The 25,385-nt window shown below is 56.5% G+C and overlaps 2 protein-coding genes across 3 annotated transcripts; both read left to right on the forward strand.

Moving 5' to 3' along the window:
• The first annotated feature begins 1,116 nt into the window (after window positions 1-1,116).
• On the forward strand, window positions 1,117-10,762 carry LOC138110562 (mitochondrial fission factor homolog B-like). Of its 2 annotated transcripts, XM_069015622.1 has the most exons (8): window positions 1,123-1,197; window positions 1,860-1,930; window positions 3,476-3,694; window positions 4,227-4,375; window positions 5,128-5,216; window positions 5,803-5,964; window positions 8,342-8,420; window positions 8,885-10,762. In XM_069015622.1, exons 3-8 carry the CDS (start codon window positions 3,499-3,501, stop codon window positions 9,014-9,016), a joined length of 807 nt encoding a protein of 268 aa, XP_068871723.1. In that variant the 5' UTR covers window positions 1,123-1,197; window positions 1,860-1,930; window positions 3,476-3,498; the 3' UTR covers window positions 9,017-10,762. The 2 variants fall into 2 exon arrangements, with proteins under 2 accessions (XP_068871722.1, XP_068871723.1); XM_069015621.1 differs by lacking the exon at window positions 1,860-1,930 and having other exon boundaries at window positions 1,117-1,197.
• An 827-nt stretch (window positions 10,763-11,589) lies between these two features.
• Window positions 11,590-21,238, forward strand: CNGA2 (cyclic nucleotide gated channel subunit alpha 2). The gene is made up of 8 exons (XM_069015617.1): window positions 11,590-11,722; window positions 11,837-12,039; window positions 13,569-13,716; window positions 13,851-13,961; window positions 14,465-14,635; window positions 16,983-17,090; window positions 17,518-17,624; window positions 18,284-21,238. The coding sequence occupies exons 1-8, from the start codon at window positions 11,670-11,672 to the stop codon at window positions 19,705-19,707; spliced, it is 2,325 nt and encodes a 774-aa protein (XP_068871718.1). The 5' UTR covers window positions 11,590-11,669; the 3' UTR covers window positions 19,708-21,238.
• Window positions 21,239-25,385: the final 4,147 nt, after the last annotated feature.

Consider the following 25,385-nt stretch of genomic DNA (forward strand, 5'->3'; position numbering starts at 1 on the left):
CCGCCATGGCTGCAGGAGCGTCCCCAGAGAGGATTGGAATGTCTGGGAGTGAGCTCCACACATCCAACTGGAGCCTTGAACTTCACTTGGGGTTGTGTTGTACCCTCTGTGAGAGCTGAAGGGTGTCCTGTGAGCCCCAAGCAGTTGGCAGCTGAGGTGCAGAAAGTTTTTCCGAGGGTCTTTGAGGGGATTGAGGTGCACGGGTTGTCCTGCCGTCCTCTGCGTGCTCCTAAACCCCTTAGATAATCCCCTTTAAATAGCAAGACTAGGGCAGCGGGGGATTTATTTTAAATCCTTTCAGACCCAGATTTTACGGTCAGGTCTTGGACCCTGTCCCCATTCAGAAGTGTTTAAAACTGCCGTTAATCCCAAAGGGATCATTTTATCGCCGGGGAGGGGCAGAGATTAGCTCCGGCACAGGGCGGCCCCGGGGCTGTGCCGGGCCGGGGGCTGCGGGGAGCGGGGTTTGCCCGCAAACGTCCTGGGGGTGGGAACACGGGGAACGTCTCGGCTTCGGCTCTGCCCCTGGCAAGAGCAATCCCTGTGTTCCAGCAGCGGCTGAGCAGGGCTGGGGACAGGGGGGCTCCCGGGGGAGGTGGCACCAGGGTGAGTCGCAGCGCGTTAAATACCGGCTGCGGCTTTAAGCGAGGAGGGACCGGCTGGATACCGGGGGGGCCGGGCTGGATACCGGGGGGGGCCGGGCTTGTTACCGGGGGGCCGGGCTGGATACCGGGGGGGCGGGCTGGATACCGGGGGGGCCGGGCTGGATACCGGGGGGGGCCGGGCTGGATACCGGGGGGGCCGGGCTTGTTACCGGGGGGCCGGGCTGGATACCGGGGGGCTGGGCTAATTACCGGGGGGGGCGGGCTAATTACCGGGGGGGCGGGCTGGATACCGGGGGGCCGGGCTAATTACCGGGGGGCGGGCTGGATACCGGGCTTGTTACCGAGGGGGCCGGGCTGGATGCCGGGGGGGCCGGGCTTGTTACCGGGGGGCTGGGCTAATTACGGGGGGCCGGGCTAATTACGGGGGGCTGGGCTAATTACGGGGGGCCGGGCTAATTACGGGGGGCTGGGCTAATTACGGGGGGCCGGGCTAATTACGGGGGGCCGGGCTGCCGCCGGCGGCACCGCCCCGTCCCGGCAGCGGGCGTGGCTGTTTACAGGTCCGACAGGTTGCGTCGGTCTGCGAAGAAAAGTAAGTGTCCCTCCCCCGCCCCGCAGTGTCCCCCTTGTCCGGCCGCACAGCCGGGCCGGGGCTTCCCCGGGGCAGGGCCGGGATGTCCCCACCGGGAGGGCTTGGGACCCCCCCTCCCCGTGCCTTGCCCCCGCGGGGATCAGCGCCCGCGGTGCCCGGAGCCATCCCGGGGGCAGCGGGCTCACCCCGAGCCGGGTGAGGAGCCCCTTCCCCTGCCGGTGACCCCGCTCCGCCGGGACAAGGCGCATCCCCGAGCCGAAGGGCAGAGCTGGGAGCAAAGCCATTGCTCCCTCCAGCTCGCCACCCCGAGAGGCGAACGGGGGGTGCCGGACCAGGCTGGTGCCCCGCCTGCCTTGTTTGGGGTGTCCTGGGCTGGAGAGGGACAGAGAGAGGGAGGTTGTGGAGTTTCCCTCCCCAGGGCTGGTTTTCCTGGCTTGCAGGACTTAAACCTACTCCGGCTTAGTGAGCCGGAAATTCCCTGTCACTGCAAATCCAAGGAGAAGTGCCAAAGCAGAGGCTGAGCCTCTCCAAGCGAGTGGGGGGTGCTTGGCAAGAGCTCGAAAAAGCCCTAAAGAAAGTTAAAGGAGGAAATCCAGCCACTTAAGCATTTTGTTCTTATAAGTTTTGACAGCTGATTTTTTTTTTTTTTCCTTTCTTAATAGCTTGGTCTCAGAGCCTGCTCCTCACCCCTTCCCATCCCTCTTGTTCCTTGGGAGCTGCAGTGGTTTCACAGGTGATTAGAAAATGAACCCATCTGCCCTCTCCAGATTTACAGTTGTTAATATATGCTGGTTTCCCAGAAAACAGGCTGGGAATGCAACACGGGGTGTTCAATCCTCTGAAGCACTAAAAATGAGATGGAGAAGCCTGGTGGCCTCCATGGCTGTGTACCATGGCTGGGCGTCTGATGCAGGTTTCTCCTGCGGGACTGACACATTTTGAGACCATCCCAGGAATTACTTTTCTGTTTCTGAGTATGGGGTGCCTGCAAAATCCACTTTCTTTGGGGTTTTGGGGAGAAGCGGGGGTGGGGGTGTGTGTGTGTTATGAGACCCATGGCTTGGCAGGGTGGTGGGGATGGGGTGGGGCCCCCACTGGGTCCCCAGCAGTGGCTCCAGGGCAGACCCGATGCAGGGACAGCGATGCAGGGTCTGCTGGAAGCAGGGAATGGCCACTGCTGATGCTGGGCAAATGCCTGTGTAATTAAAAGGTTTTCAATGACAGAGGAGGAGGGAGCAGCATGAGGTGAGTGATCACTGGAAGTGCTGGTCATGGCAGGTGCAGAGCTGGTTCTGCCACCCTTCTGTACCCAGAGTCTCAAGGCCTGGCAGCTGCAGGGAACAGTGATCCTTCCTTCTGCTTCTCTTCCCTGGGTGAAATCCTAAAGGGTTGCAGTGGGCTGGGGAAGGTGAGGAGGTCCAAAGAGCCCCAAGGAGCAGCAGTGAGGGGGATTTTGGGCAGCCCTGGCTACTGCTGTCCTCTCTTAGGGTGGAGATTTTTTTCTAGAAGCAAAGAAGGACCTTTTTGGGCACGGTAAACTCAAAAGGTGGCAGCAAGGAGGGTGAAGGGGTGATGTGCACACGTGTCTGGAGTGCCTGGGCAGCACTGGGGTCTGCCAGCCTCAGCACCTCTTGCTTGTTGGGGTTTTCTCCTCAGCTGCAGCTTTTTGGGAAAGAATGAAGAGTGCATATACTGGGAGCCAGGAAGGTGTATTTTGGGGCTCCTCTCCCAAAAGTGTACATTGATTGCCCTCTGCTTGTATGGCTCAGTGAAAATGTTGGGACATTGTAGCCCCAGAGCACTCCTCAAAGCTGAGCACCAAAGCCTTGCCCATGGTAACCTAGAAGCCCGTCACCAAAATGTGTGTTTTGCTTTTAGAAAACCTTGGTTTTCCTCAGAGGTGTAGATGAACACAAAAATGTGATCCCGGCCCTCCAAAAAACTTTGCTTCTGGATGGAAAGGAATTTTTTTCACTAGTTTTTAGGGTACACTGAACTGTGTGCTGAGCCATTTCCTTGCTGTCAGTTGAGGCAGTGGGTGCTAAGCAGGACACCTGCAGCCTTGTCCCTGCCAGCTGGGCACTGTGGGACATCCCATTCTCTCAAACAGCTCCTGCAGTGTCTGTCTTTTGGGTTGTTTCTGCCTGAACTTCAGCTGTCTTATAGCATGTTGTGTTGTCCCTGTGGAAAGAAGAAAAAGCTGCCCCTGTTGTCACTTTTGGAAGTGCTGCTCCTGCTGCCACTTTTCAGCTTTCTTTCCCTCTGTGTGAAACCCCAGGACCCCTGAGGACATCTGCAAAGATGTGGCCGCTTTGGGGACTGGACGTGAACCGGGTGCGCTGTGACCTGCTCTTCACAGAAGCTATCAACCAGAGGATGCAGGTTCCCAACAGGCTGAAGGTGGCAGAGAGCTGCAGCCCTGGGGACAGGAAGGCAAGGACAGAGGATGTCCCTCCGTCCTTTAGGATGCACATCCCTGATAGGATTTCTCTTGCAGGTAAAGCCCTGGGTTGTCTTTCGGGATGGCTGAAGGTTGGTGGGGCACTACGGCATCCTAGGGAGTAGGATCCCTGTATAACCCCCCAGTCATTTGCTTTACTAGGGGAGAAGATGGGGGCAGATCATGTAGGCACTTTTCTTCAGGAGTGTAGGACAGGACGGTGGATGGCTTGGGAAGAGGTGGGCAAAGGTCACCAACAGAAGTCTGGAGGGGCCTTAGTTCCAACGGGTGAGGAGCAAAATGTGGAGGCATCTCCCTCCACGTGTCTTACAGTTCCCTCTTGGCCTTTGGTAGGGTTCCTGCTTTGGGATGCAGGACATTTGACCCTGTCTTTGGCAAACAGCTCTGAAGCCTTGCTGTCCTGAAGCAGTGGGTCTACCTCTCTGGGCTGTCCAAAAAACCCCAGGCCATGGTGTTTGTTCATCTGGCACCAGACACAGCCTTCACTCTCCACATGGGTGCATCTCTCTTCTCTCCTCCCCTGAGGCCATTCAGGTCGGCTTAACTCTTCCCTCTCTCCTTTCTGTAGAGATATCAGACACCAGTTTGAGGCCAGTCCTGTTGACCCAGCCAAGGAAGGTTCCCTCTGTCGTGGTGCATGTGTCCCCAGACCCCTCTGGGGATCTCCCTTTCCTGCCCTCAGCCAGCAGAGCCAGCGCCCAGCGCCGCAAGCGATCGGTACCGTACGGGCAGGGACAGGGGGGCCCATGGTGGGGAACGGGAGCAGTCCCAGCTTTGGGGTTCTCCAGGTGGCTGTTATCACCCCAAGTCAGGATTCATCTCCAGGAGACCCTAGGAGTGAGGGGGTAAGGATGGTGGGATTTCAATCTGTCCTGGAACCAGTGCACACCTGTGTGCTGGGATGTTGATTCAGCCACATCTCCTGCTGCATTTTGTGAGCAGGGGGTAGGCTAAGGTAGGTGAAGTCCCACCACAGGCTGCTGCTGCTACTTTTAAAGTCCCTTTTCAACCTGTTTTCCTTCTTGATGAAGTATGAGGCAGAGCTGGTTCATCACTGCAGTGTAAAGAGTGCTGGGGTCAGAGCCAAAAGCAGATTTTAACCTTGTGTGAAACTCTTTCAAAGAGAGGTCCCAGGCATGGGCAGGCAAAGACTTGGTTTGGCTGCTGGAGCTGCTGTTCAGCCTCTTCAAGTGCTTTAACCTCCCTGAAATTCAAGAACTGATCCTGGATGGGTTAGGCTCAGGGTTTTTGATCTGGCTAGAGTTCAGATCAGCAGGCTTGTGCTGGGACCCTCTTGTCTGCTCTGAGCACATCTCCCCACCTGCACCAGCATCAGGTCACCAGGTTGGGGCTCCTGTAGTGCTCCCAACACTGATTGCTCTCCCTGTGCAGATGGGCCCCTGCAGCCCACCCAGGGCACCAGGCTGGGCTCAGCTCTGTGCTGACGTGGTTGTGTTTGATTCCCACAGGGCCATCACAGCAGCAGGTCACGGCGGGACAGGACCCCGAGCGACTGTGCCCAGCTGGCCTTGCACAGCCCAGGACAGCACCATGAGGGGTGAGCACGGGCCCAGCGTCACCCAGGGCGGGTGGGGAGCAGCATCTCCTCTCACTGGGCTCTTTTGGAGCTCTCTGGTGTTGTCCTGAGAGGGGCACGGGGGATTCCAATCAGAGCAATGCAATGCCTGGCAAGTCGTACACATCCATGAAGGAACATGGCCTTTGGTGTCAGAGACATTTGTTTTGGGCAGCTTTGGGGGCAGCTGTGTTGTTCCTCAAGCCTCTGCTCATGGCCTTAGGCTCCAGAGTCTCTGCAGCAGGGAAATTGTCTCTGAGCTAATCCTGGAGCAGGGGCTGCTGTCCCATTAGAAGTCCAGAGCTGTCATGGGTGGCAGGAGAGCAGCATGGCACACAGCCATGCTTGGCTTTGGAGAAGTCTGGGGGCTGCCTCTGAGTCTGGGGGCTGCCTCTGAGTCTGGGGGCTGCTGGAGAGGGTTCTCCCATCTGATGACATCGGGGTCTGGGTGCCGGTGGCATTGCCCAGAGATGCTTGGAGCTGCTGAAGGGATGAGGGGCACTAATGCCAGGCTGTGCCCTGTTGTGCGAGGCCAGGGAGTAACAGGCGTGATTCTATGTGCACCCAGGCCGGACTCGTGTCCCCTGCCCGCTCCCAGTGCCCCACTCCCCCTCCTCACGGAGCCAGGCAGGATCTACTCCATGCAGAACATCTTCCAGACCATGTACCTCCTGGGCCAGGTGCTCTTCCACCGTGTCCAGGACTCTCTGCGAGACCCAGCACCGTCCAGGTGACTTTGGCTTGTCCTGAGCCAGCTCTGTCACTCTGCAAGGTCTGGCCTGAGCCTTGCTGAGGCGTGAGCCAGGCACGAGCTCTGTAAGCTGTGGGCTGCAGGATGGTGCTGCATGGCTGCCTTGGCCTTTCTTTCTCACCTGTCCTGTCTGCCAGCTCTGGGTGCCTGGCCTTGGAGCACCTCACTAACCCAGCCAGGCTTGAGTCTGCTGCTCAGCTTAACACCAGTCCTCTGGGCACCCCGAGTGACCCAGCGCTGCTGTGACATTGCTGGGGGGTCACTGCTAAGCAAGGACTAATTTTTCTGTATGGTTTGACAGCTTGTTGGAGGGGAGTGTGTGAAGGGAATCGAAATCCAGAGCAGACAGCCTGAGCCGGGTGCTGTCCCTGAGCCAGCCTCTCCTGCAGGCTCCCAGCAGCTTTGGCTGCATCTCGGTTACTCTTAATTAACCTTTCCATGAATTGGCTGTACCCATCCCACAGCCAGTGCCCCTGGCCAGGGTGTGCTGTGCCTTTGTGCTCCTTGGAGCAGGCGTGCAGTGGCCTCAATCCCTCCAGATGTGCTGGAGGAACCATCTCCACCACCCATATCTGTGCCACTGCAGTAAATTCTGTTTGTTCGAAGACATCCTTGCAGCCTTAAGATGTCCCCACTGCTCTAAGGCTGCTGAGCACCTGGAGGAACATCTAAATACTTCTCATTCTCCTTGAGCAGAGCCTTTAGGCAGAAAAGGAGGAGAGCAAGCATCCATCATCACATCCATCATCGGTGGCACGTCCTGCCTTCCCTTCCCAGCTGGCTGCTGCTTGCTGATGATGCAAAGCGATGTCTCTGCTCTTAAAAACAGCAGGCTGAGGCTGTCTTCAAACATCATTTTAATTTCTTAATGATGAAGAGATCTGGTTAGTGGCTACATAAGACCTTCTCTCTCTCCTCCCTCCAGCAGTGGAGGACATTCAGGCCATGGCAGCCTGCAGAGCTGCTGTAATGCAGTGGGATGACTCCGGGGCTTCTCCCCAGGTCTTGATCTCCCTTTGAAACCAGCCACCCTCAAACAGCTCTTCTTAGTACTTTACATCCCTTCAGATGCAAACATCCCTTCAATATGACAGCTTTGTACCCCTATGCAACAATAAAATATAAACAGAAAGACTGTGCTGACTTGTTTGTCCTGAAATTTTAGTGAGGTCTGGTCTCAGACAGAGGCTGGAATATCTGGCTCTTGTGACCTCTTGAAGGGTATGAGTCATCAGAATGCAGTTTCTAGTCTCCACTCTAAAGGAGTTCACCTGTATCAGCTGGGATTTTGAGTCAAAAGCTGCAGGATGTGTCCTTTTTTCATGGCTCTCTGCCGGGGAGAATTGCATTTTCTTTCTGTTGTGACTGTCATTTTACACTGCACTACATTTTGTGGAGGTATTGTCTCACAAATGGAGTTTGAGACGGAGATCCAGTGAATCTTCACGTGCTCTTCTGGCTTATCTTCACCGAGATCAGCATCATGATGCAAACAGGGATAAACACCCTCTCCTCATGGTCTCCAAGGGGTTAGGTGCTCATTAACCCCTCAGGGATCAGTGAGTGCCTGTGTGAGTTATTTTGGTTATAGAACAGCTGATTTTGGGCTAGCCTATGATGACAGGAATTTTTATTTTTCTCACTGTGCATCTACTTTGTTTTGTGACTCAGTGTTGTGGACCCTGTGCCTCCAGGGACTGCCCTGGAGATCAGTGGTCTGTGCTGCCTCTGCCAGTGCAGCAGCTAATCCCAGTGCGGGCCCCTGTGTTTCCAGGGAGGGAAGAAAGTGGTGGACATTTGGGTCGCTTGTTTATGTTTCAAATTGCAGGTAAAATTTGCTGCAAGATCAAAAAGTGATAGCTCCCTTCAGCTGATGGCAGCTTCCTCCCCTGCTGATGTAACTGGGATCACCCCTAAATGGGATCACCCCTCCATTTCTGCACTGATCCTGTGATACTTGACTGGCTCTAAAGATGATTTATCCAGCCCTCAGTGAACTCCTGGGACTACAGAGAATGGGTGCTTAGTAGATATGTTTTCTTTGTTGGACCTTTAAAGAAATACCAGCATGTGTTTCCCCTGGTACCTGTCATGGCATGTGCTGTCTGTTTGTCCTGATCACTTTGGGTGCATGCTGTGGGGGTACAAATGTGCATGATGGGGTTAAGAAGAGATGAGTGGATGCTGTGCAGCTGCTGTTTGCTTTCTCCTGGTGCTGCACCCAGGCAGCCCAGCCTGGGGACACACACTCTGCCTGCACAGCTCAGCTCCCCGTGGCAGTGCTGCCTTTTTGGGGAGTCAGTTCCACCCCCGTGAGCAGCGCTTGTCCACCTGCATCTCCGCTTTCCTTTCCCAGCTCCCAGGAGCCCATCCTAGCTGCAGAGAGCGCCTTGGAGGAGGCCGGGGTGACGGAGGTGGCAGCGATGAGGAGGCAGGTGAGATGGGGGTGAGGGACTGCACATGTTTCCTGGGAAAGCCACAGCAGGTGAGTGAGGAGGCTGCAGGGGTCAGTTGGTCAGTCCTGGTGGGCTGGTGCTGTCAGGCTGGTCCTACCTTGAGGAGAAGCAGGAGAGGACTCACATGTGTGTTGATCCCTCGAGCTCCTACCCTGAGGGGCTGAAGGGGTGCAGGACACAGCCAGCCCCCTCTGTCTGGTGGCAGTGAGAGGGGCTCAGATGCTCTTTGATGGGAAGAACCTTTTCCTGAAGCATCTGCTGCAAGCCTGAGGTACTGCTGCCAATCCTCCCACACAAAGGTAGCTGCTGCTTAAGAAAAGGAGGACCTGAAGGAGGCAGCAGCTCCCATCCTTCCATCCCTTTCTGTCCCATGTTTCTGGGGTGCTGACAGCGTCCTGTGCTTTGCTGCAGGGCTGACAGTGGCTCCACTACTTCCCTTGCAGCTGGCGAGGATCTCGGGGAGGCTCCGTGTGCTGGAGGAGCAGTGCCATGCCTGGAGACAGAAGGAGGCCCTGGTGTACTCCGTGATGATCTCTGCTTGCCTCATCAACACGTGGCTCTGGCTGAGAAGATGACGGCCCGTGCCCGACCTCCCCTGCTCGCCCTGGCAGGATGGGTGAGGACAGGGAGAGGAGTTCTTGCCAGCAGTGAAACTCTTTCTTCTGGACTGCTTTTTGCACTGTGGGCCCTCAAGAATCTGTGTCCTTCAGGCCTCGATGACAGTGAAGGTGTGAGAAGCTGCTGTGAAGAGCTGAGGTCTCCTAAGAGCTTGGTGGCTGGCACAGGAGGTGTCTGTCCTGTGCTGTTGCCCTCAGGCTGCTGGAGGAGATGCAAACCCAAGGCGTTGGGTGTTTGTGCACGTGGGGTCCTGTTACAGTCGTAGCCTGTGGCGGGCCCAGTCCCCTGGCCACATCCCACCTTGGAGAACTCAACTCTGACCCCATAAAAGTCCTCAGCTGACTGCTGTGGTCTGTTCCTCATCTTCTGTCGAGTGACTGAGTGCTTCTAAGCTTGTGGTGGGTTTTCTTTTCTTCCTTATGCAACTGCTGTTTGGTGGAGGTAATGCTGCCAGGTCTCCTGTGCTACAACCCCTGTTCCAGGAATGGAGCTGGAGGGGCCAGGAGCTCCCATCCCTGCAGCCACAGCAGGTTTGCAGATGTTCACATCCAAAGTGACTGTAAGAGCCTTGCTGACATCTGGGCTTATCCAGGGGTTCAGTTCTTTCCCAGAGAGATTCACATGGGAAACCTCCCCATGGTGACTCTCTGGATTATAAAACCTCGTCCCAACAGCGATGGCACCAAACAGGTCAGCGAGAAAAGGTATTTGTTAGGCTCCCAGTGGCAGAGGGCAGCGTTGTTCCCAGGTCTTGCTGCCAAGCTGTAACTTCAGTGATGGTGCAAGGACATGGGTGAGGGAAATTCCTGACCTAGATACTCTTTAGCTATAAACAAGCCGAATTCAACAGCTCTTCTGTTTGTTTCCTTCTCTAGAGTTTAGTCACACCTGAATCTGAGGTGACTTTGGGATGTTTTCGGTGCTTCATCCAGCACATCTGCTAGAGTTGTGCCTGCAGGCTCTGGGGGCAGGTTTTGGCAAGGCTTAACAGGACCTCTCTGTGCCACCTATACCTAATTATAGCTGGATCTACATGTCATCCAGATGTCCCAGTAGCTTATTTACAGACATCAGTGCTTGGGTGTTTTCTGCTTGACACCGCGTCAAGCGTCCGTGACTGTAAATCTGGCAGCTGGACAGTGACTAATAAATAACTGTCCCAAAGTAATTGCAGGTCTGAACCTGGGGCTGATTGCTGAGCTGAGGAGAGCGCTGGGATTTATTGCAGGCGAGAGCCAGGATGGTGTGGTGGGCTCGGTGTGCTGTGCTGTGGCAGGGGGGATGTGCAGGACAGGGGCTCCCGTGGCTTGTGGTTCAGGGATGTGGCCAGGGTCACCAGAGGACCTTGCACAACTGTTATGTATTGGGGGGTGTGAGTCGTGCCAGGAAATAAGGTAAATTGTGTGTCTGGTTCCTCTCCTTTGAGAGGTGTTAATGTGTTTTGGAGGAAGCTTGTGTTTGGGGTTTATTTTAAGCTGTGTTTTAGGGTGAGAAGGGATGACTTTGGGAGGGCACACCACCTTCAAAGTGTGGCTTGAAGATATTTGGAGGAGAAGGGGTCAAACTGGATGTGTTCTCATGGGCTAATTATTGGCAGGTTGTGGAAGATGCAATATGACTTCTATGTGAGGGATAAATTCTGGTGTAAATCAGGAAACACTGAGCCCCAAATGCATATTTTAATAAACTCTGTGTGTTCTGGACATGTTTCTTTGCTGTGGAGTCTGATCCTGATATCCCAGTAGGTGGGAACAGGTAAGGTTTATTCCCCTGGCAGCAGGACTGTGACCTGCTTGTGGATGTCTCAGCCCCAGCTGCCCTATCTGGGGGGCAGATCTCGAGGAGAAAAGTTTCTGGTTAATGCTATTCCTGTTGGGGTGTGATGCTTTTATTTCCTTTCTTCTCTTCCTTGCCTTCTCCTCCTGGCTGCTTTTTCCCAGGGCAGTGCACGTGGCGGGGCTGGGTGTCCCCAAGGGCCACTGGCACAACGACGTGCACAGCAAATAAAGCATCTTGGTGCTCAAGGGAGCTCCGAGGGCAGCAGCTCCTGGAGTTCCCGTGTCCCTTTTGGAGGCAGCTGCAGGCAGGGAGCAAAAAGAGAGTTGGAAGGGGGATGTGTTGCTGCTGGTGAGCTGTCACCTGGGGTCTGTGATGTGGGGACAAGAGCAGGGTGACATCCTGTGCTGCTGGGTGCTCGCCCAGGAACCACAGCCCCAGCCAAGGCTGAGAAATTCTGTTTCTTCCTTTGGAGTCCCTGCTGCCTGAGTGCTCAGTGAGATCAGAACAAGTGGAATTTAAGGCTTTGAAGGGGAAAGTAAAAGGTGAACCTTTGATAGTAAAGATAAAAGAGACTCCCGGCACTGGTGCTTTCAGATCAGTCCTGCACAAGGTGCAGCACTCCATGTGCCCATGAGGGATGGATCCAGCCTCAGCCACGGCAAGGGGTTAGATCCTGGAGGAAGAGGGTAAAAGCTGACCTCTTCTTTATGGCCTTGGGGATGCAGATTTTTTGCTAACTGGTGTTAGAATGACTCCCTGAGCAAAAGAAGAGGGCAGAAATTGGTGAAAGGTACATCTCATGATCACCTTCAAACTCTGCAGCTCTCTTTGATGGGACTCCAGAGCAGCACTTTTGGTCCCCTGCTCTGCCAGCACGAGAAGAGGTAAGTGGATGTGAGGGTCTTAAAATGTGTCTATTTTTTCTAGTTTTCCATCCTGGCAGTAGCTGTGGCACAGCCTTTGAAACAGGGAAATAATCACCATCTTTTTTGCCCCAGGGCAGGAGGCTGGGAGGGGAGTGGAACCAGAAGGCTGGGGAGTAACCCAGGTACATACCCCGGTGTGGCAGGACCTGGCAGAAGGCTGGGGAGCAACCCAGGTGCATCCCCTGGTGTGGCAGGACCTGGCAGAAGGCTGGGGAGCAACCCAGGTGCATCCCCTGGTGTGGCAGGACCTGGCAGAAGCCTGGTGAGCTATCCAGGTACATACCCCGGTGTGGCAGGACCTGAGCCCATCTGGGAGGGTGCTGGCTGTCCTTGTCCCTGGGTGGACAGTGACCCTTCACCGAGGGGACTCAGGGGTCGCTGAACACAGAGCTGCTCAGGATGGCTGTGATCTCCAGCTGGGCTCTGTCCTGGAGTTGTCTGCAGTCCCTCCGAGGAGGTGATGGGTGGGGGGACAAGGGAACACGCGCGTAGGGAAATGGAGCATCCCCGAGCACCGCATTTCCCTCCTCCCCTTCCATCCCCAAACACAACGCTGGCTGCTGTCAGCTCCTCTGGAGCGCGCCTTGCTGCTCAGGGCATCGAGGATGCCCAGGGGATGGGCGTGCGGGGCGGTGACAGACGCACGGCTGTGCGCACTGTCCCCGCTGCCACCCCGCTGCTGCCCGGCCACCGCGCCGGCACCACCTCGTGCTGCCCTGGCTCTGTGTTTTAAAAGCCGGAGCGCTCCGGAGAGAACCCCGGGAAGCTCCTGGGGCAGGGATGCTCTCCAGGCAGCCCTGCCAGCCCGCCTAAGGCAGCAGCACAGTGTCCAAGGCTTCGGGGGACACCGGGCTCGTAAGTGGACGCTGGTTGGCTTCTCGGCAGTGGCACCGCTGGCCCGGGGAGGTGTGGAAAGGAGGGGCAGGCAGGGCAGGGCAGGAGTGGGGTAGGTACGGCAAGGGGGGCAGTAGGAAAGGGAGGGGTAGGCAAGGAAGGGAAAGGCGAGGGAGGGGCGGGGTAGGCAAGGCAAGGGAGGGGTAGAAAAGGAACAGCCAGACAAGGCGAGGCACAGAGAGGCAGGCAAGGCAACTCGAAGCAAGGCAGAGGAGGAGGAGGAGGCAGGCAAGGCAAGGCAGGGGTAGGAAGGACAAGGCAAAGTAAAGGCAAGGCAAGGGAGGGGCAGGCAGGGCAGGGAAAGGCAGGGAAGAGGAGGAGAATGCAAGGCAAGGGAGGAGCAGGCAGGGCAGGGAAAGGCAGGGAAGAGGAGGAGAACACAAGACAAGGGAGGGGCAGGCAGGGCAGGGAAAGGCAGGGAAGAGGAGGAGAATGCAAGGCAAGGGAGGAGCAGGCAGGGCAGGGAAAGGCAGGGAAGAGGAGGAGAACACAAGACAAGGGAGGGGCAGGCAGGGCAGGGAAAGGCAGGGAAGAGGAGGAGAATGCAAGGCAAGGAATGGGAAGGGGAGAGGCAGGCAAGGCCAGGGAACCAAAGGCAAGGAGAGTAGGAAAGGCAAGGGAGAGGGAAGAGAAGGAAAATGAGGTGTTCCTCTGGCAATGGATGAGGAGCCTGAACGATGAGGAGAGCATTTTTCATGGCCCCAGGCAGCTGTGGGATCTCTTGGAGAGAACAAAATGCCCTGCAGGACTCCTCCTGCAGCATCAGCCATGGCTGGTGGTGGGAAACATGAGGTGGGCCCATTCCGTGGGATTTGACCTTCTTCTTCCCATTCTGTGCTGGATTTCTGTGTTCGAACCACGTGATGTGTCCTGCACGTCTTTTCGTGTGGCTGTTCTGTGCTTTTTGCAGGTCCCTGGGGTAGGGTGTGTGCCCGTGGTGTCCTCACACTGAGGATGCCAGCGAAGAGCAATGGTCTGCACAGCCCCCCAGCCAACCGCCAGCCCTGCCCTCCCCAGCCCGAGGGTGACGCCGAGGGGACAGGGCTCAGCACCAGGAGGTCAGGCTGGTCCCTGCTTTGGTTGAGGGAGGCAGTGGTGGGGCAGGGGAGGGGAAGGCCTGGTGTGGGCAGGGCTGTGATGCCCAATCTCTGCCATGGTGGCACAGTGTGATCCCCCCTTCTCCCCACTGCAGGGCCTGCTCAACCCAGGACGACTCCTCCTCAGAGCTGCAGAGAGGAGCCAGCCCGGATGGGGGGGAGCAGAGAGCTGACCACGCTTTCCAAGGCCAGGGAGCCTTGGCCAGGTACCTGTGTGTGCCACTGGCACGGGGTGAGCCTCAGCCTTTTGTGCCTGGCCTTGTCACTGGGGCCTTCCGTGGGGTCAGGATCCCCTTCGGCTGTATGGGATTCACGGGATGCAGGGATGAGCCTCTGTGAATGCTGCTCTTTGCGTGTGGAGAGGGTTGTGATAGGGGATGCCTTCACCCCCACTGGGGCCCCAGGAGGGCTCAGGGGCTCCTTTCCCTGCAGGCAGCCTCCCTCTGCCTCAGTCAGCCACAGATTCTCCATATTCCTGTGGGAATGACAGCAGGACTGGGGGAGAAGTTGTGGAACTCTACCAAGGTGGTCTCGCTTGTATATTTTCGGTCCCACATCATCACTGCAAGGGGTAAAAAAGAAATTCTAGTGCTTGAGAGGGAGCTGCAAGAGTTTTCTTCTCAGCTGTAGCTCCCCTGATGACTCTGAAGCTTTTGCTTTGTCCTTGCTCTGTTAACAACTCCTGAGTGTGCCTCTCTCCCGTGTCCAGGATAGTCCGGCTGGTGCTCGTGCTCAGGGACTGGGCCAACAAGAGCCTGCATGAGGAGCAGCAGAGGCCAGACCCTTTCCTGGAGCGTTTTCAAGGCCCTGAGCTCCTGACAGTGGCTGCAGGCGCTGGCGATGACCTTGAGGATGAGGAGGCTGAGAAGTTAAACAAAAAGTAGGGTCCCTTCCCTGTGGCCCCAACCGTCCCTGGCTGGGGATCGGCTGTGCGTGGAGCTCAGGGGCTCCCAGTGGGGATGGCTGATGGGGATGGGAAAGAAGGAGGTGGGATGGAGTGGTGGGAAGGGTCCCTCCTGCCCTCTGCAGCCCCTGCCTTGGCAGCCAGCCTGGCTCTGCTGGGCTGTTTTGCTGACACACAGGACCTGGTGGTCTGTCCCCGTGGAGCATACCTGGCCTGTCCCTAAGCCATGGGGTGTTCTCTCTCCTGGTCCATGCCCTGGTGGGAAACATATCAGACCTCCCAAATTTCATACCAGTCCCACACTAGGATTGTGTTTGGAGCCAGCCCTGGGTTAATAATAATAATAATAATAATAATAATAATAATAATAGTGATGATGATGATGATATAACGTGCACCTGCAGCTTGTGCATATGAGGGGCTGGACACAAGCCAAGGGATGCAGGGCTCCACACAACAACCACTGCATCCCACCCAGGAGCCACAAACCTGTGGGATTTGCTGCTCTCATTCATCATCTGCAGGATGAAGAGAGTGTGTGTTTGCTGCCTGTGCCCCCACAAAGAGCAGCTTTCTGAAAAGGCTCTTTCAAATCCAGCCCTTTCATCTCCTCAGCTCACACTCCTGGTGAGAAGCAATAACCTGGCTTTTCTTCTGCTGGCTAATTAGAGGGCAAAGCTCACAGACTAGTCTGGACCCTACCATTATACATGGTAATTAAACACTGAGAAATAATTGTTTTCTGTAGGAGAAAAATAATCTGAGCCTTGTATGTGGGTCTTTACCAGTAATGGAAGAAAAACTAGTCTGCCCTGGGAGGTTAAGGGGAGCTTGTTCATGACTAGAAGGAGCTGAAGTGTGCTGTGAGAGGGCTGTGAAAGGGCCAGTGGGTTGTGGGGCTACAGTGGGAACTTCTGGGGTCTTCTAGGTCCTCATCTCCACAGGTAAGAAGACCCCCAAGTCTGGTAATCCCACATGTGAGCTGCTGCTCATGGCTGTGGCAGGCTCCACGGCTCCAGGCCTGAGTGCAAAGCCTTTGGGGAGAGGCAGATGATAATTCCCTCTTCCTGGGTTAACCCAGAGCCCTGGTTTTCCAGCCCTGGCCCCACTGTCAGTGTAAGGTCAGTGACTCTGGCCACCAGTCACGGCAGCACTGGTGATTTAAAGCTGACACTGCCAACATCATGAACAGCATTATTGAGGTGCTTGTGGGTGGGTGCTGGCTGGGCTGGCTGCAGGTGGGTCAGGGCTTTCTCTGCAGCAGAGCTGTATGTCCTAGGGAGCAGAGTCCCTTTCTCAAAAAACAAACGTTCAAGTTGCACTTTCTGGTTAAAAATAAGCCCTTTTAATGGGAAGGCTGGACCACCGCTTGTCTGTGGGTGCACAGAGGTGAACATGAGGGACTGGGGCTGGCTTTGTGCTGAGTGCTGTCCCCACGCTCCAGGCACTGCCTGTGCTCCAGGGAAAGGAGACTTCCAGGCAGGGGTTCTGCCTTTGAAGCTGCCAGAAGTAATGGGGTGGGCATGGGGAATCTGTTGGCAAGTGGGTTGTTTTCTTTCCTATCACTGGAGGGAGTTTTGTGTGTTCAAAAGCTGGAAAGGAGGGAGGGAAGGAGGGAGAGGATGTTTTGCCCTATCAGGCTGCAGCAGCTAAGCCTATCAGCCCAGCCACAGAGTTCCTCTTCCCTAGCTTCTCCAGTGAATCTGGCAACTGGAGCACACACTTCTTATCTCAGAGTCCCAAGATGAGCAGGATCAAACACTTGGGAGCAGTTCAAAGGCTGGACCCCAGGCTGTGCTGACTGCAGGAGGCACAGTGATGGCAGCCCTGCCATGCCAGCTGCCCCCAGGGCCACTGCTCTGGGGCTTGGGCAGCCCCTCCTGGTGCTGCCACTGATCTGCAGCACACTTTCCTTCCTGCTCCAATTAATCTTCTCTTCAGATCTGCCTGGCACCGGTCCCTACCTCATCTGGGAGAGGCAATGTCATGTCATGTCACGAGAACTTTTCTGGTTTCCCTCTTCTGTACATCTGTTCCTGGCTGTGCCACTGGGGTGCTGTGTCATGTGGGCCACCTGCTGTGCCTTAACATCCCACTGTTTCCTCTTCTGCTGCATTCTCAGCTCAGTTTTAGGGATAAAGGAACTTAAACAGAGCTGGGATTCGGCACTGCTGGGATTGGTCTTGGCTTACAGACTGGCACCCAAGCTGCAGCTCTGTTCGAGGCTGTGCGGTGCAAGGGATGAAGGATGTGGCTCAGATGGTTCCTTCCAACCCTCTTTTGCACACACACTGCCAGCTCTGGTTTTTCTCTCTGCTTCCAGGAGGAAATGGCTGTTCTTTGTGGTGGACCCCGCGGGGGACTGGTATTACCACTGGCTGGCTGTGATTACAGTTCCTGTCCTCTACAACTGGTGCCTGCTCGTAGCCAGGTGAGTTGGGAGGTTGTAGGGTCCCTGCCTCCTCCTCTGACCCTCCTGATCACCTGGCTGTTGTGGCTCAACCAGGATCAAACTGACACTGGTGGTTCTGGTGCTGGTGGGCACCGAAAGGAAAGGGACCCTCCACTATCACCGTGAATTCTGTGATGCAAAGGCAGAGCATCCACCCTCTGGCCCAGCTGGAAAGGGCCATGGTTTCAGGGTCATTTGGGAGGTGGTTTCAAGACGTTGCTTTACCTACATCAAGGGAGGGCAGATTTTTCAGAGCAGGGAGTTTTGATTCCTAGAAGAGGAGCACCCAGGGGCCAAGCTCTGTTGCAGAGCTGGGCGCCTCAGGATCAGCCTATATCCAGCGGTAATAGTTAGAGAAGATGTGGGGATTTGTGGTCTCACACCCTGTTTCATGACTTTCCTCCAGGGCTTGCTTCACTGACCTGCAGAAGACCTATTTTGTCCTGTGGCTGGTGTTAGATTATACCTCAGATGCTCTCTACCTCGGGGACACAGTGATCCGCCTGCACACAGGTGAGCAGCATCCTGGCTTTCCTTTAATTCCTTAAAAGTGGAGATGAGCTGCAAGGGGCAGGCCTAATCCACAGTTCCATTAGAAGGAGGGTTTTGTCTACCTTGGTGTTCACCAGTATGGAGGAGCCTCCAGAGAAGGAATCTAATTAGAAGATCTGAGAAAGGGAGTAAGTTTCAATATGAAAGATTAATCATCCCAGCTTTCAACTTCACCTTTGAATAATTGTACAAAATTACCCACATTACTATTAGTATTCGGGCATAGTTGAAGGTCTGTGTCTCTGATTTTGCATCAGTTCAGCTAATGAATTATCTGCATGGAAAAATGGTAGAAATTAATGTTCTCAGAAGGCAGCACTTGGCCGGACGTTTTCTGTCAGAACTGCAATATTTCATGATCTGGAAGATGGAAACATTTGTGTCCCTGTTTCTTTGTGGCAACAGACTAAATCCCTGAGTTATACCTTTGGGTAGATTTTGCCAGATGTTTTTGTGATAACAAACTGAGTAGGGCGGGTGGGACTGGTAATATTTGGGTGACCCTGTGTAGTTACGCCTACAAATCCACTGCATGCCATAAAGTGTTGCTCAGGTGCTTACAAAACCTGCAGAAGAGCCGAACACAAACCAAGGCAATCCTGTGATTTGCTTCCCTTTAGGATTCTTGGAACAGGGCCTCCTGGTTAAGGACCTGAAGAAGTTACGGGATAACTACATCCACATGCTCCAGTTCAAGCTGGATGTTCTCTCCATCCTGCCCACAGACCTGGCCTATTTTGCAGTGGGATTGCACTGCCCTGAGCTGCGTTTCAACAGGCTGCTGCGCTTCTCCCGCATGTTTGAGTTCTTCGATAGGACCGAGACCAGAACCAGCCACCCCAACATCTTCCGCATCAGCAACTTGGTTCTTTACATCCTGGTCATCATCCACTGGAATGCCTGCATTTATTATGCCATCTCCAAGGCCATAGGCTTTGGGGAGGACAGCTGGGTCTATCCCAATGTCACAGACCCTGAGTATGGGTACCTGACCCGGGAGTACGTCTACTGTCTTTACTGGTCTACACTGACTCTGACCACCATTGGGGAGACTCCTCCTCCTGTGAGGGATGAAGAGTACCTCTTCGTGATCTTTGACTTCCTCATCGGCGTCCTTATCTTTGCCACCATCGTGGGGAACGTGGGATCCATGATATCCAACATGAACGCCACCAGGGCGGAGTTCCAGGCCAAAATCGACGCCATCAAGCACTACATGCAGTTCCGCAAGGTGAGCAGAGACTTGGAAACCAAAGTCATCAAGTGGTTCGACTACCTGTGGACCAACAAGAAGGCAGTAGACGAACGGGAGGTCCTCAAGAATCTCCCTGATAAGTTAAGGGCAGAGATTGCCATCAACGTTCACCTGGAGACACTGAAGAAGGTGAGGATTTTCCAGAATTGTGAGGCGGGGCTGCTGGTGGAGCTGGTGCTGAAACTTCGCCCTCAGGTGTTCAGCCCAGGCGATTACGTGTGCCGGAAAGGGGACATCGGGAAGGAGATGTACATCATCAAGGAGGGCAAGCTGGCCGTGGTGGCCGATGATGGAATGACACAGTACGCTTTGCTCACTGCAGGGGGCTGCTTTGGGGAGATCAGCATCCTCAACATCAAAGGCAGCAAAATGGGCAACAGGCGCACGGCCAACATCCGCAGCTTGGGCTACTCTGATCTCTTCTGCCTGTCAAAGGAAGATCTCATGGAAGCAGTCACAGAGTATCCGGATGCCAAAAAGATCTTGGAGGAGCGTGGCCGGGAGATCCTAATCAAGGAAGGGCTGCTGGATGAGTCAGCTGCAGAGGAAAGCACAGAAGGGAAGAGCATGGAGGAGAGGCTGGACAGGGTGGCCTCGAACCTGGACACACTGCACACCCGCTTTGGCCGGCTCCTGACTGAGTACAACGATGCCCAGATGAAGCTCAAGCAGCGCATCACCGCTCTGGAGTCCAAGATGAGGCAGGAGGAACTGGAGGACTTCTTCTCTGATAGCTCAGACAGTCTGTTTGAGGATGAGGAGAAAGCTTCAGCTGGTGGGAAGCAGTGAGGGGGAACAGAGGTCATCTGGATGATGCCTGACCTTGTCCTGGGACAATGTTTACTGTTTTACAAGGCAGACCCTGTAGATCCCTTGCCAGGGCCTTTTCTCAGGTCCTTAGCACTGCTGCTGGCACTGCCTTGACAGCAGCTCGTGAGGTGGCTCCAAATCAAGGGATTGTCCCAGCTCCCCCTCTGACCTGTCCCTTTTTTCACTGCCTTTTGGGTTCAGCCCTTTATAACTCACTTCAGGTAACCAGTGCCCAGTGAGTGTCTGCAAACACTGCCCACTCTGCACCCAGAGACTCTTCTCCCACGAGATCCCATAACTCAGCTAAGACCAGCCAGACTGTGCCTCTGACATCTGCAAATGGAGAGGCTTGTCTGGGTCACTGTCACTGCCCTGGTGACCACCCTTGCTGAGGCTGGGCACTGAGCTGGCAGGGCCTGCAGCCGCTCCTCCTGCCTGCCTCTCTTTTCTGTTGTATTTGGTGCTGTCAGGGGGCACCTGGTGCAGGTGGTTTGGTGCCCTGAGCACTGCACCTTCCTGGGGACAGCATCCCCAAGCCCTCCCGCTGTGGGAGCAGTGTGACTCCCATTTTGGGCTGTGGATGTCTGGGATGCCAAGTGCAATTCAGAGGTGCAGTGCTGGCAGTGCTACGAGCAGGAGTGAGACAGAGAGTGTCTCTCTCCTCTAATGACAGCCAGATGTGCCAGGAGAGGTTTGACTGAAATGACATGTTTTTAAGGAACAAAGCCATGGTGGGAGCCAACTGTGCCCATATTTGCTTTGCTGTGGGTAGCTCAGAGAGAGCGCAGAACACATTTATTTTCTTAGGCAGGGGGTTTTCTTGTACTCAGTGGGAGTTTTGGGGCTTTGCAGGCTGCAAAGGCCCCTGCCTTCTGGAGGAGAGATGAGTGGCAGAGCCACGGGGACACGTGTGACGATGGAAACGTGGCACCACTGCGAGTGCCAGCAAAGCTCTGCCAGGCTGTGCTGCAGCCCTGGGGGCTCCACAGTGTGAGCAGCTTGATGGGGAGTGGGACAGTGCAGGAGCAGTCCCCAAACCCCTCCATGCAGCAGCACCAGCAGTGCAAGCAGCAGTGTCACCCACGCCTCAGGGCCCTGCGCAGGTGCTGGGACTGGAGGATGACACCTCATGTCTTGGTTCTGGGCCTGTGGGCCCACTGCCCCGGTGGGGTGGGCTTGGGCTGGTTTCCAAGCAGGAGAATATTTGGTGGAGGAGGGAATTTATGTTCTGGGTCAAATTGAGCCAAGAGTTTGGCTAAAATGATGGGAGGACACATGGGGAAATATCAACTCAGAAAGGTTCATAGTGGAAAACTGAGTTTATTTCCTTTGTTCTTTCTTTCCCTCCAGTGCAAAACTGCCTCTCTGCATTTCATGTGTATGTTTTCCATTTAAAAAGAATGGCTTTGCTTTTGGGGATTGTGGGGGTAGGAACAGTTACAATACCAAAATTAGAATTTGGGGGAAGAATAGAAGTTTTTTCATCATCTCTAAATTAAACTGTAGATCTTCTGGGTTTAGTTTTTTTTCCTTTTATGACCAAGATGCTCTCAGTTGAAGTCAGCATGGTTGCAGTTCAGCGACTCCTTATAATGCCACGAGCCCCAGCTCCCAGATTCCCCCCCTCCTGGGAGTATCGCTGCTGGATTTGCTGCTGGCTCTTTGCAAAGCCCGCCCGCTCTGCCCGTTCCCCGCCTGTTCCCCGTTCCCCATCCGTTCCCCGCTCCCCACCTGTTCCCCGCCCGTTCCCCATTCCCCGCTCCCCGCCCGTTCCCCATTCCCCATTCCCCGTTCCCCGTTCCCCGTTCCCCGTTCCCCACCCGTTCCCCGTTCCTCGTTCCCCGCCCGTTCCCCGCTCCCCACCCGTTCCTCGTTCCCCGCCCGTTTCCCATTCCCTGCTCCCCGCCCGTTCCTCATTCCCCGTTCCCCCGCCCGCTCCCCGTTCCCCGCCCGTTCCCCGTTCCCGGTTCCCCGTTCCCCGCCCGTTCCCCGTTCCTCGTTCCCCGTTCCTCGTTCCCCGTTCCCCACCCGTTCCTCGTTCCCCGTTCCCGGTTCCTCGTTCCCGGTTCCTCGTTCCCCGTTCCCGGTTCCCGGTTCCCCGTTCCCGGTTCCCCGTTCCCGGTTCCCCGTTCCCGGTTCCCCGCCCGTTCCCCAGGCCGGCGCCGCGGTGCGGTTGCGGCGGGCGGGCGGCAGAGGGCGCTGTGGCCCGCGGAACCGCCGCGCCCGCTCGGAACCCTCCGGGCCGGACCCTCCGGGCGGGGGGACCCCCTGTGCCACATCCTCCGGGCGGGGGGACCCTCAGTGCCACATCCTCCGGGCGGGGGGGGACACCCCCTGTGCCACATCCTCCGGGCGGGGGGGGACACCCCCTGTGCCACATCCTCCGGGCGGGGGGACCCTCAGTGCCACATCCTCCGGGCGGGGGGACCCCCTGTGCCACATCCTCCGGGCGGGGGGGGACACCCCCTGTGCCACATCCTCCGGGCGGGGGGGGACACCCCCTGTGCCACATCCTCCGGGCGGGGGGACCCTCAGTGCCACATCCTCCGGGCGGGGGGACCCCCTGTGCCACATCCTCCGGGCGGGGGGACCCTCAGTGCCACATCCTCCGGGCGGGGGGACCCCCTGTGCCACATCCTCCGGGCGGGGGGGGACACCCCCTGTGCCACATCCTCCGGGCGGGGGGGGACACCCCCTGTGCCACATCCTCCGGGCGGGGGGACCCTCAGTGCCACATCCTCCGGGCGGGGGGACCCCCTGTGCCACATCCTCCGGGCGGGGGGACCCTCAGTGCCACATCCTCCGGGCGGGGAGACCCTCAGTGCCACAGCCTCCGGGCGGGGGGGACACCCCCTGTGCCGCATCCTCCGGGCGGGGGGGACCCTCAGTGCCGCATCCTCCGGGCGGGGGGGGACACCCCCTGTGCCACATCCTCCGGGCGGGCGAGGGGGGACCCTCAGTGCGGGGGGTACACTCTTTGCGCAGTACCCTCCTTGCGGGCAGGGGACAAGCCAGGCGGGACCCTCTTTGCGGATGCGACTCTCCGTGCGGCCGAGGGGACCGTCTGTGCGGGACCCTCCTTGCGGGCGGGACCCTTCGTGCGGGCGGGGAAACAAACCCTCAGTGCGGGACCCTCAGTGCGGGACCCTCAGTGCGGGACCCTCCTTGCGAGCGGGTGGGACCCTGCATGCGGGACCGTCGGTGCGGGCTCGCAGCCCGTCGGCGCGGGGATCCGAGCCTTTGGCAACGCCACCACGAGTGTTTCGCGATGCCCCTTCCACCACTCGCCGCTCCGCAGCTGCGCCCCGACCCGCGCCCGGCGCCGCGGGCGCTGCTCCATCTGCGCCCTGCCCGGCCCCGCACAGGGCAGCTCCCGGCGCGGGTCGGGAGCTGCCGGCGGCTGAGGGAGGTCTGCCTTACTGCCGCGGATGGGGAGAAAAACCAGTCAAACCCCCTCCCTCGCCCAGTTTTAATCCGAGATAATAATGCACTCGGGAAATTTTAAGCCTTCAGACAAATGACCCCAGGGGATGGCTTTGTGAATTCAGAGCAGATCCCGCTTGTTTCCTCAAGGCGGCAAGCCAGGAAATCATGGATTGATGAACCGCTTGACGGGCCTGCTAATGAAATTAGCAGCAGCTCCATGAGTTTTTTCAGTGAGCAGGACAGGCAGATGTTGGAGGGAAGCACACAATGGCACAGCTGCACTTGCAGGCTGCCTAAATTCCCGGCAGAGCGGACACGGGGCTCAGCAGATCCAGCTTTGGCTGCTGCCCATTTTACAAGTGGTTTCCCCACTAAGGGTCTCCCGGAGATGGGGAGCAGAGGGCTGCCAGAGGCGTCCAGGAGGAAAACCCCGCTGTGAAGGTCTGCTCAGTGTCCTGCAGAGACGTGCCCATGTGCCACGATGCGTTGAGCTGCCTTGTCCATACATTATTAATAATTCCCTTCTTTTAGCTCTCTCCAGAGATAGCTTCTGTTGTACAGGGGATTTTCTCAGCTGTGGGCTGTGGATGGGAGACATCAAACATGGAGCAAATATATTGACTTTGGGAGAGGTCCTGCCAGGGGGAAACGTGTACTTCGCCAGGCAGCCACCCATCGGACCAGGGAAGCCCCTGACATCTGCAGCAGATGTTTTCTGCTATCAAAGGGTGCATCTTCAGACCTTGCCTGCCTGTACCAGAGCTGCAGGAAAAGGACTGGGATGCTCAGGTGAATCAGCCATAACTGTGTTGTGTCATACTGGCTTTCCCTCCCCTGCGAGCATCGCTTCAAGGAATGAAATGACTGTCACTGGATGATACCCAGAAAAAGCTCTCTCATCGACCTCTGGGAAGTGCAAGTACCCATTTCACAGCTGGGGGAAATGGAGAGAGCCTGCCAGGACACAATGGTGATAACTGCTGCCTCCTGGCTGCCTGCTTTTTGTTTTTCTTAAGGTGTTCATGAAGAAGCCATTTTGGTGGTAGCGAGCAAGCCCCAAAATAACCTCTGCTTAGGCTGTGGGCAGCAGGGCTGGAGACTGCAGCACAGGAGACCATCTGGCTTTGCCCATTCTCCAGAGCTAAGTTAGGTCAGCAGGCTGCAAACAAGGTTTGTATGAGTTTGGACCAGTGGATTTAGGGATTGCAGAGAAGGCCTGGCTCTGAGCCCAGGGTCTGGCATGAAGCCTGAAGCACAGCAGGCTCAACCTGGTGAGAAGATCCATGTGCCAGGGGAGTGGTGGGAAGTGCAGGGGCAAGCTCCAGTCTTGCTCTGTCCTCCTGACCACACAGTATCTCTCCTATGGGCTGGCTGGACCCAAATCCTTGAAAATCAGGGAAGTTTGGAGGCAACTCCAAGCTCTCCAGCACGGGCCTCTTTTAGAGCTCCCTAGACAGCTTTTCCTCCCCCAGCTCCTACCTCCTCAGCACCCAGGGGAACCAGGACTCCTGCTGCTGCTGGTGCTGCTATCCCAGGAGTGAGGCATTGAATGCAGAGGGCTGCTGCAAGTGAGATTCCACCCATTCTCCAGGGGCTGGCATGTGGAGGTGGTGTAGAAGGTCGCCAGCCTCCCATGCAGCTGTTTCCTGGAGAGGGACATATCTTGGATGCTCCTTTGGATTCAGCAGCTCTGAAATCAAAAGTGCTTCTCCTGCAGGTAGGAGCGAGGTTCCAGAGGGAATGCTTTGCACTCAGCTTGTTCTCATGGTTCAGGGGTGGTGCTGGACGTGCCGTGCCCTGGGGCTGCTCTTGGGAAATGGCTGGGGCTGGCAGCCACCACCCCCCTGCGCAGGAGCCACTGCCAGAGGGGGTTGGTGGTGCTGGGCAATGTGTGTTTTCTGTGCCGGTGAGTGCTAAAGGACCTTTCTGAGGTGTGGTTCCCCCCTTGGAGGGGAAGACTGGTGCTGGGCACCCAGCATGTCCCAGTTTTGTCCTGTGCAGGTGAAGCCCTCTATCACCCCATCTCCATGCGGGGATCCCACTGTGGTGTGGGGACTGTCACCATCCCCACGAGCACATCTCCCAGCCAGGAGGAGCAGAGCCAAAGGGGATGAACGCTGCACCCTTCTTGTGGGTGGCAGGAGGCTGCAGCCCTGCAGCTCATGCAGGTTCAGGGCAGCCTGTCCGTGAGCTCCCGTGCTGACTGCTGGCTCACTCCCCTCCTTCTCTCC

Source organism: Aphelocoma coerulescens, chromosome 4A, assembly GCF_041296385.1.
Source record: "Aphelocoma coerulescens isolate FSJ_1873_10779 chromosome 4A, UR_Acoe_1.0, whole genome shotgun sequence".
In the NCBI taxonomy this organism is placed as follows: Eukaryota; Metazoa; Chordata; class Aves; order Passeriformes; family Corvidae; genus Aphelocoma; species Aphelocoma coerulescens.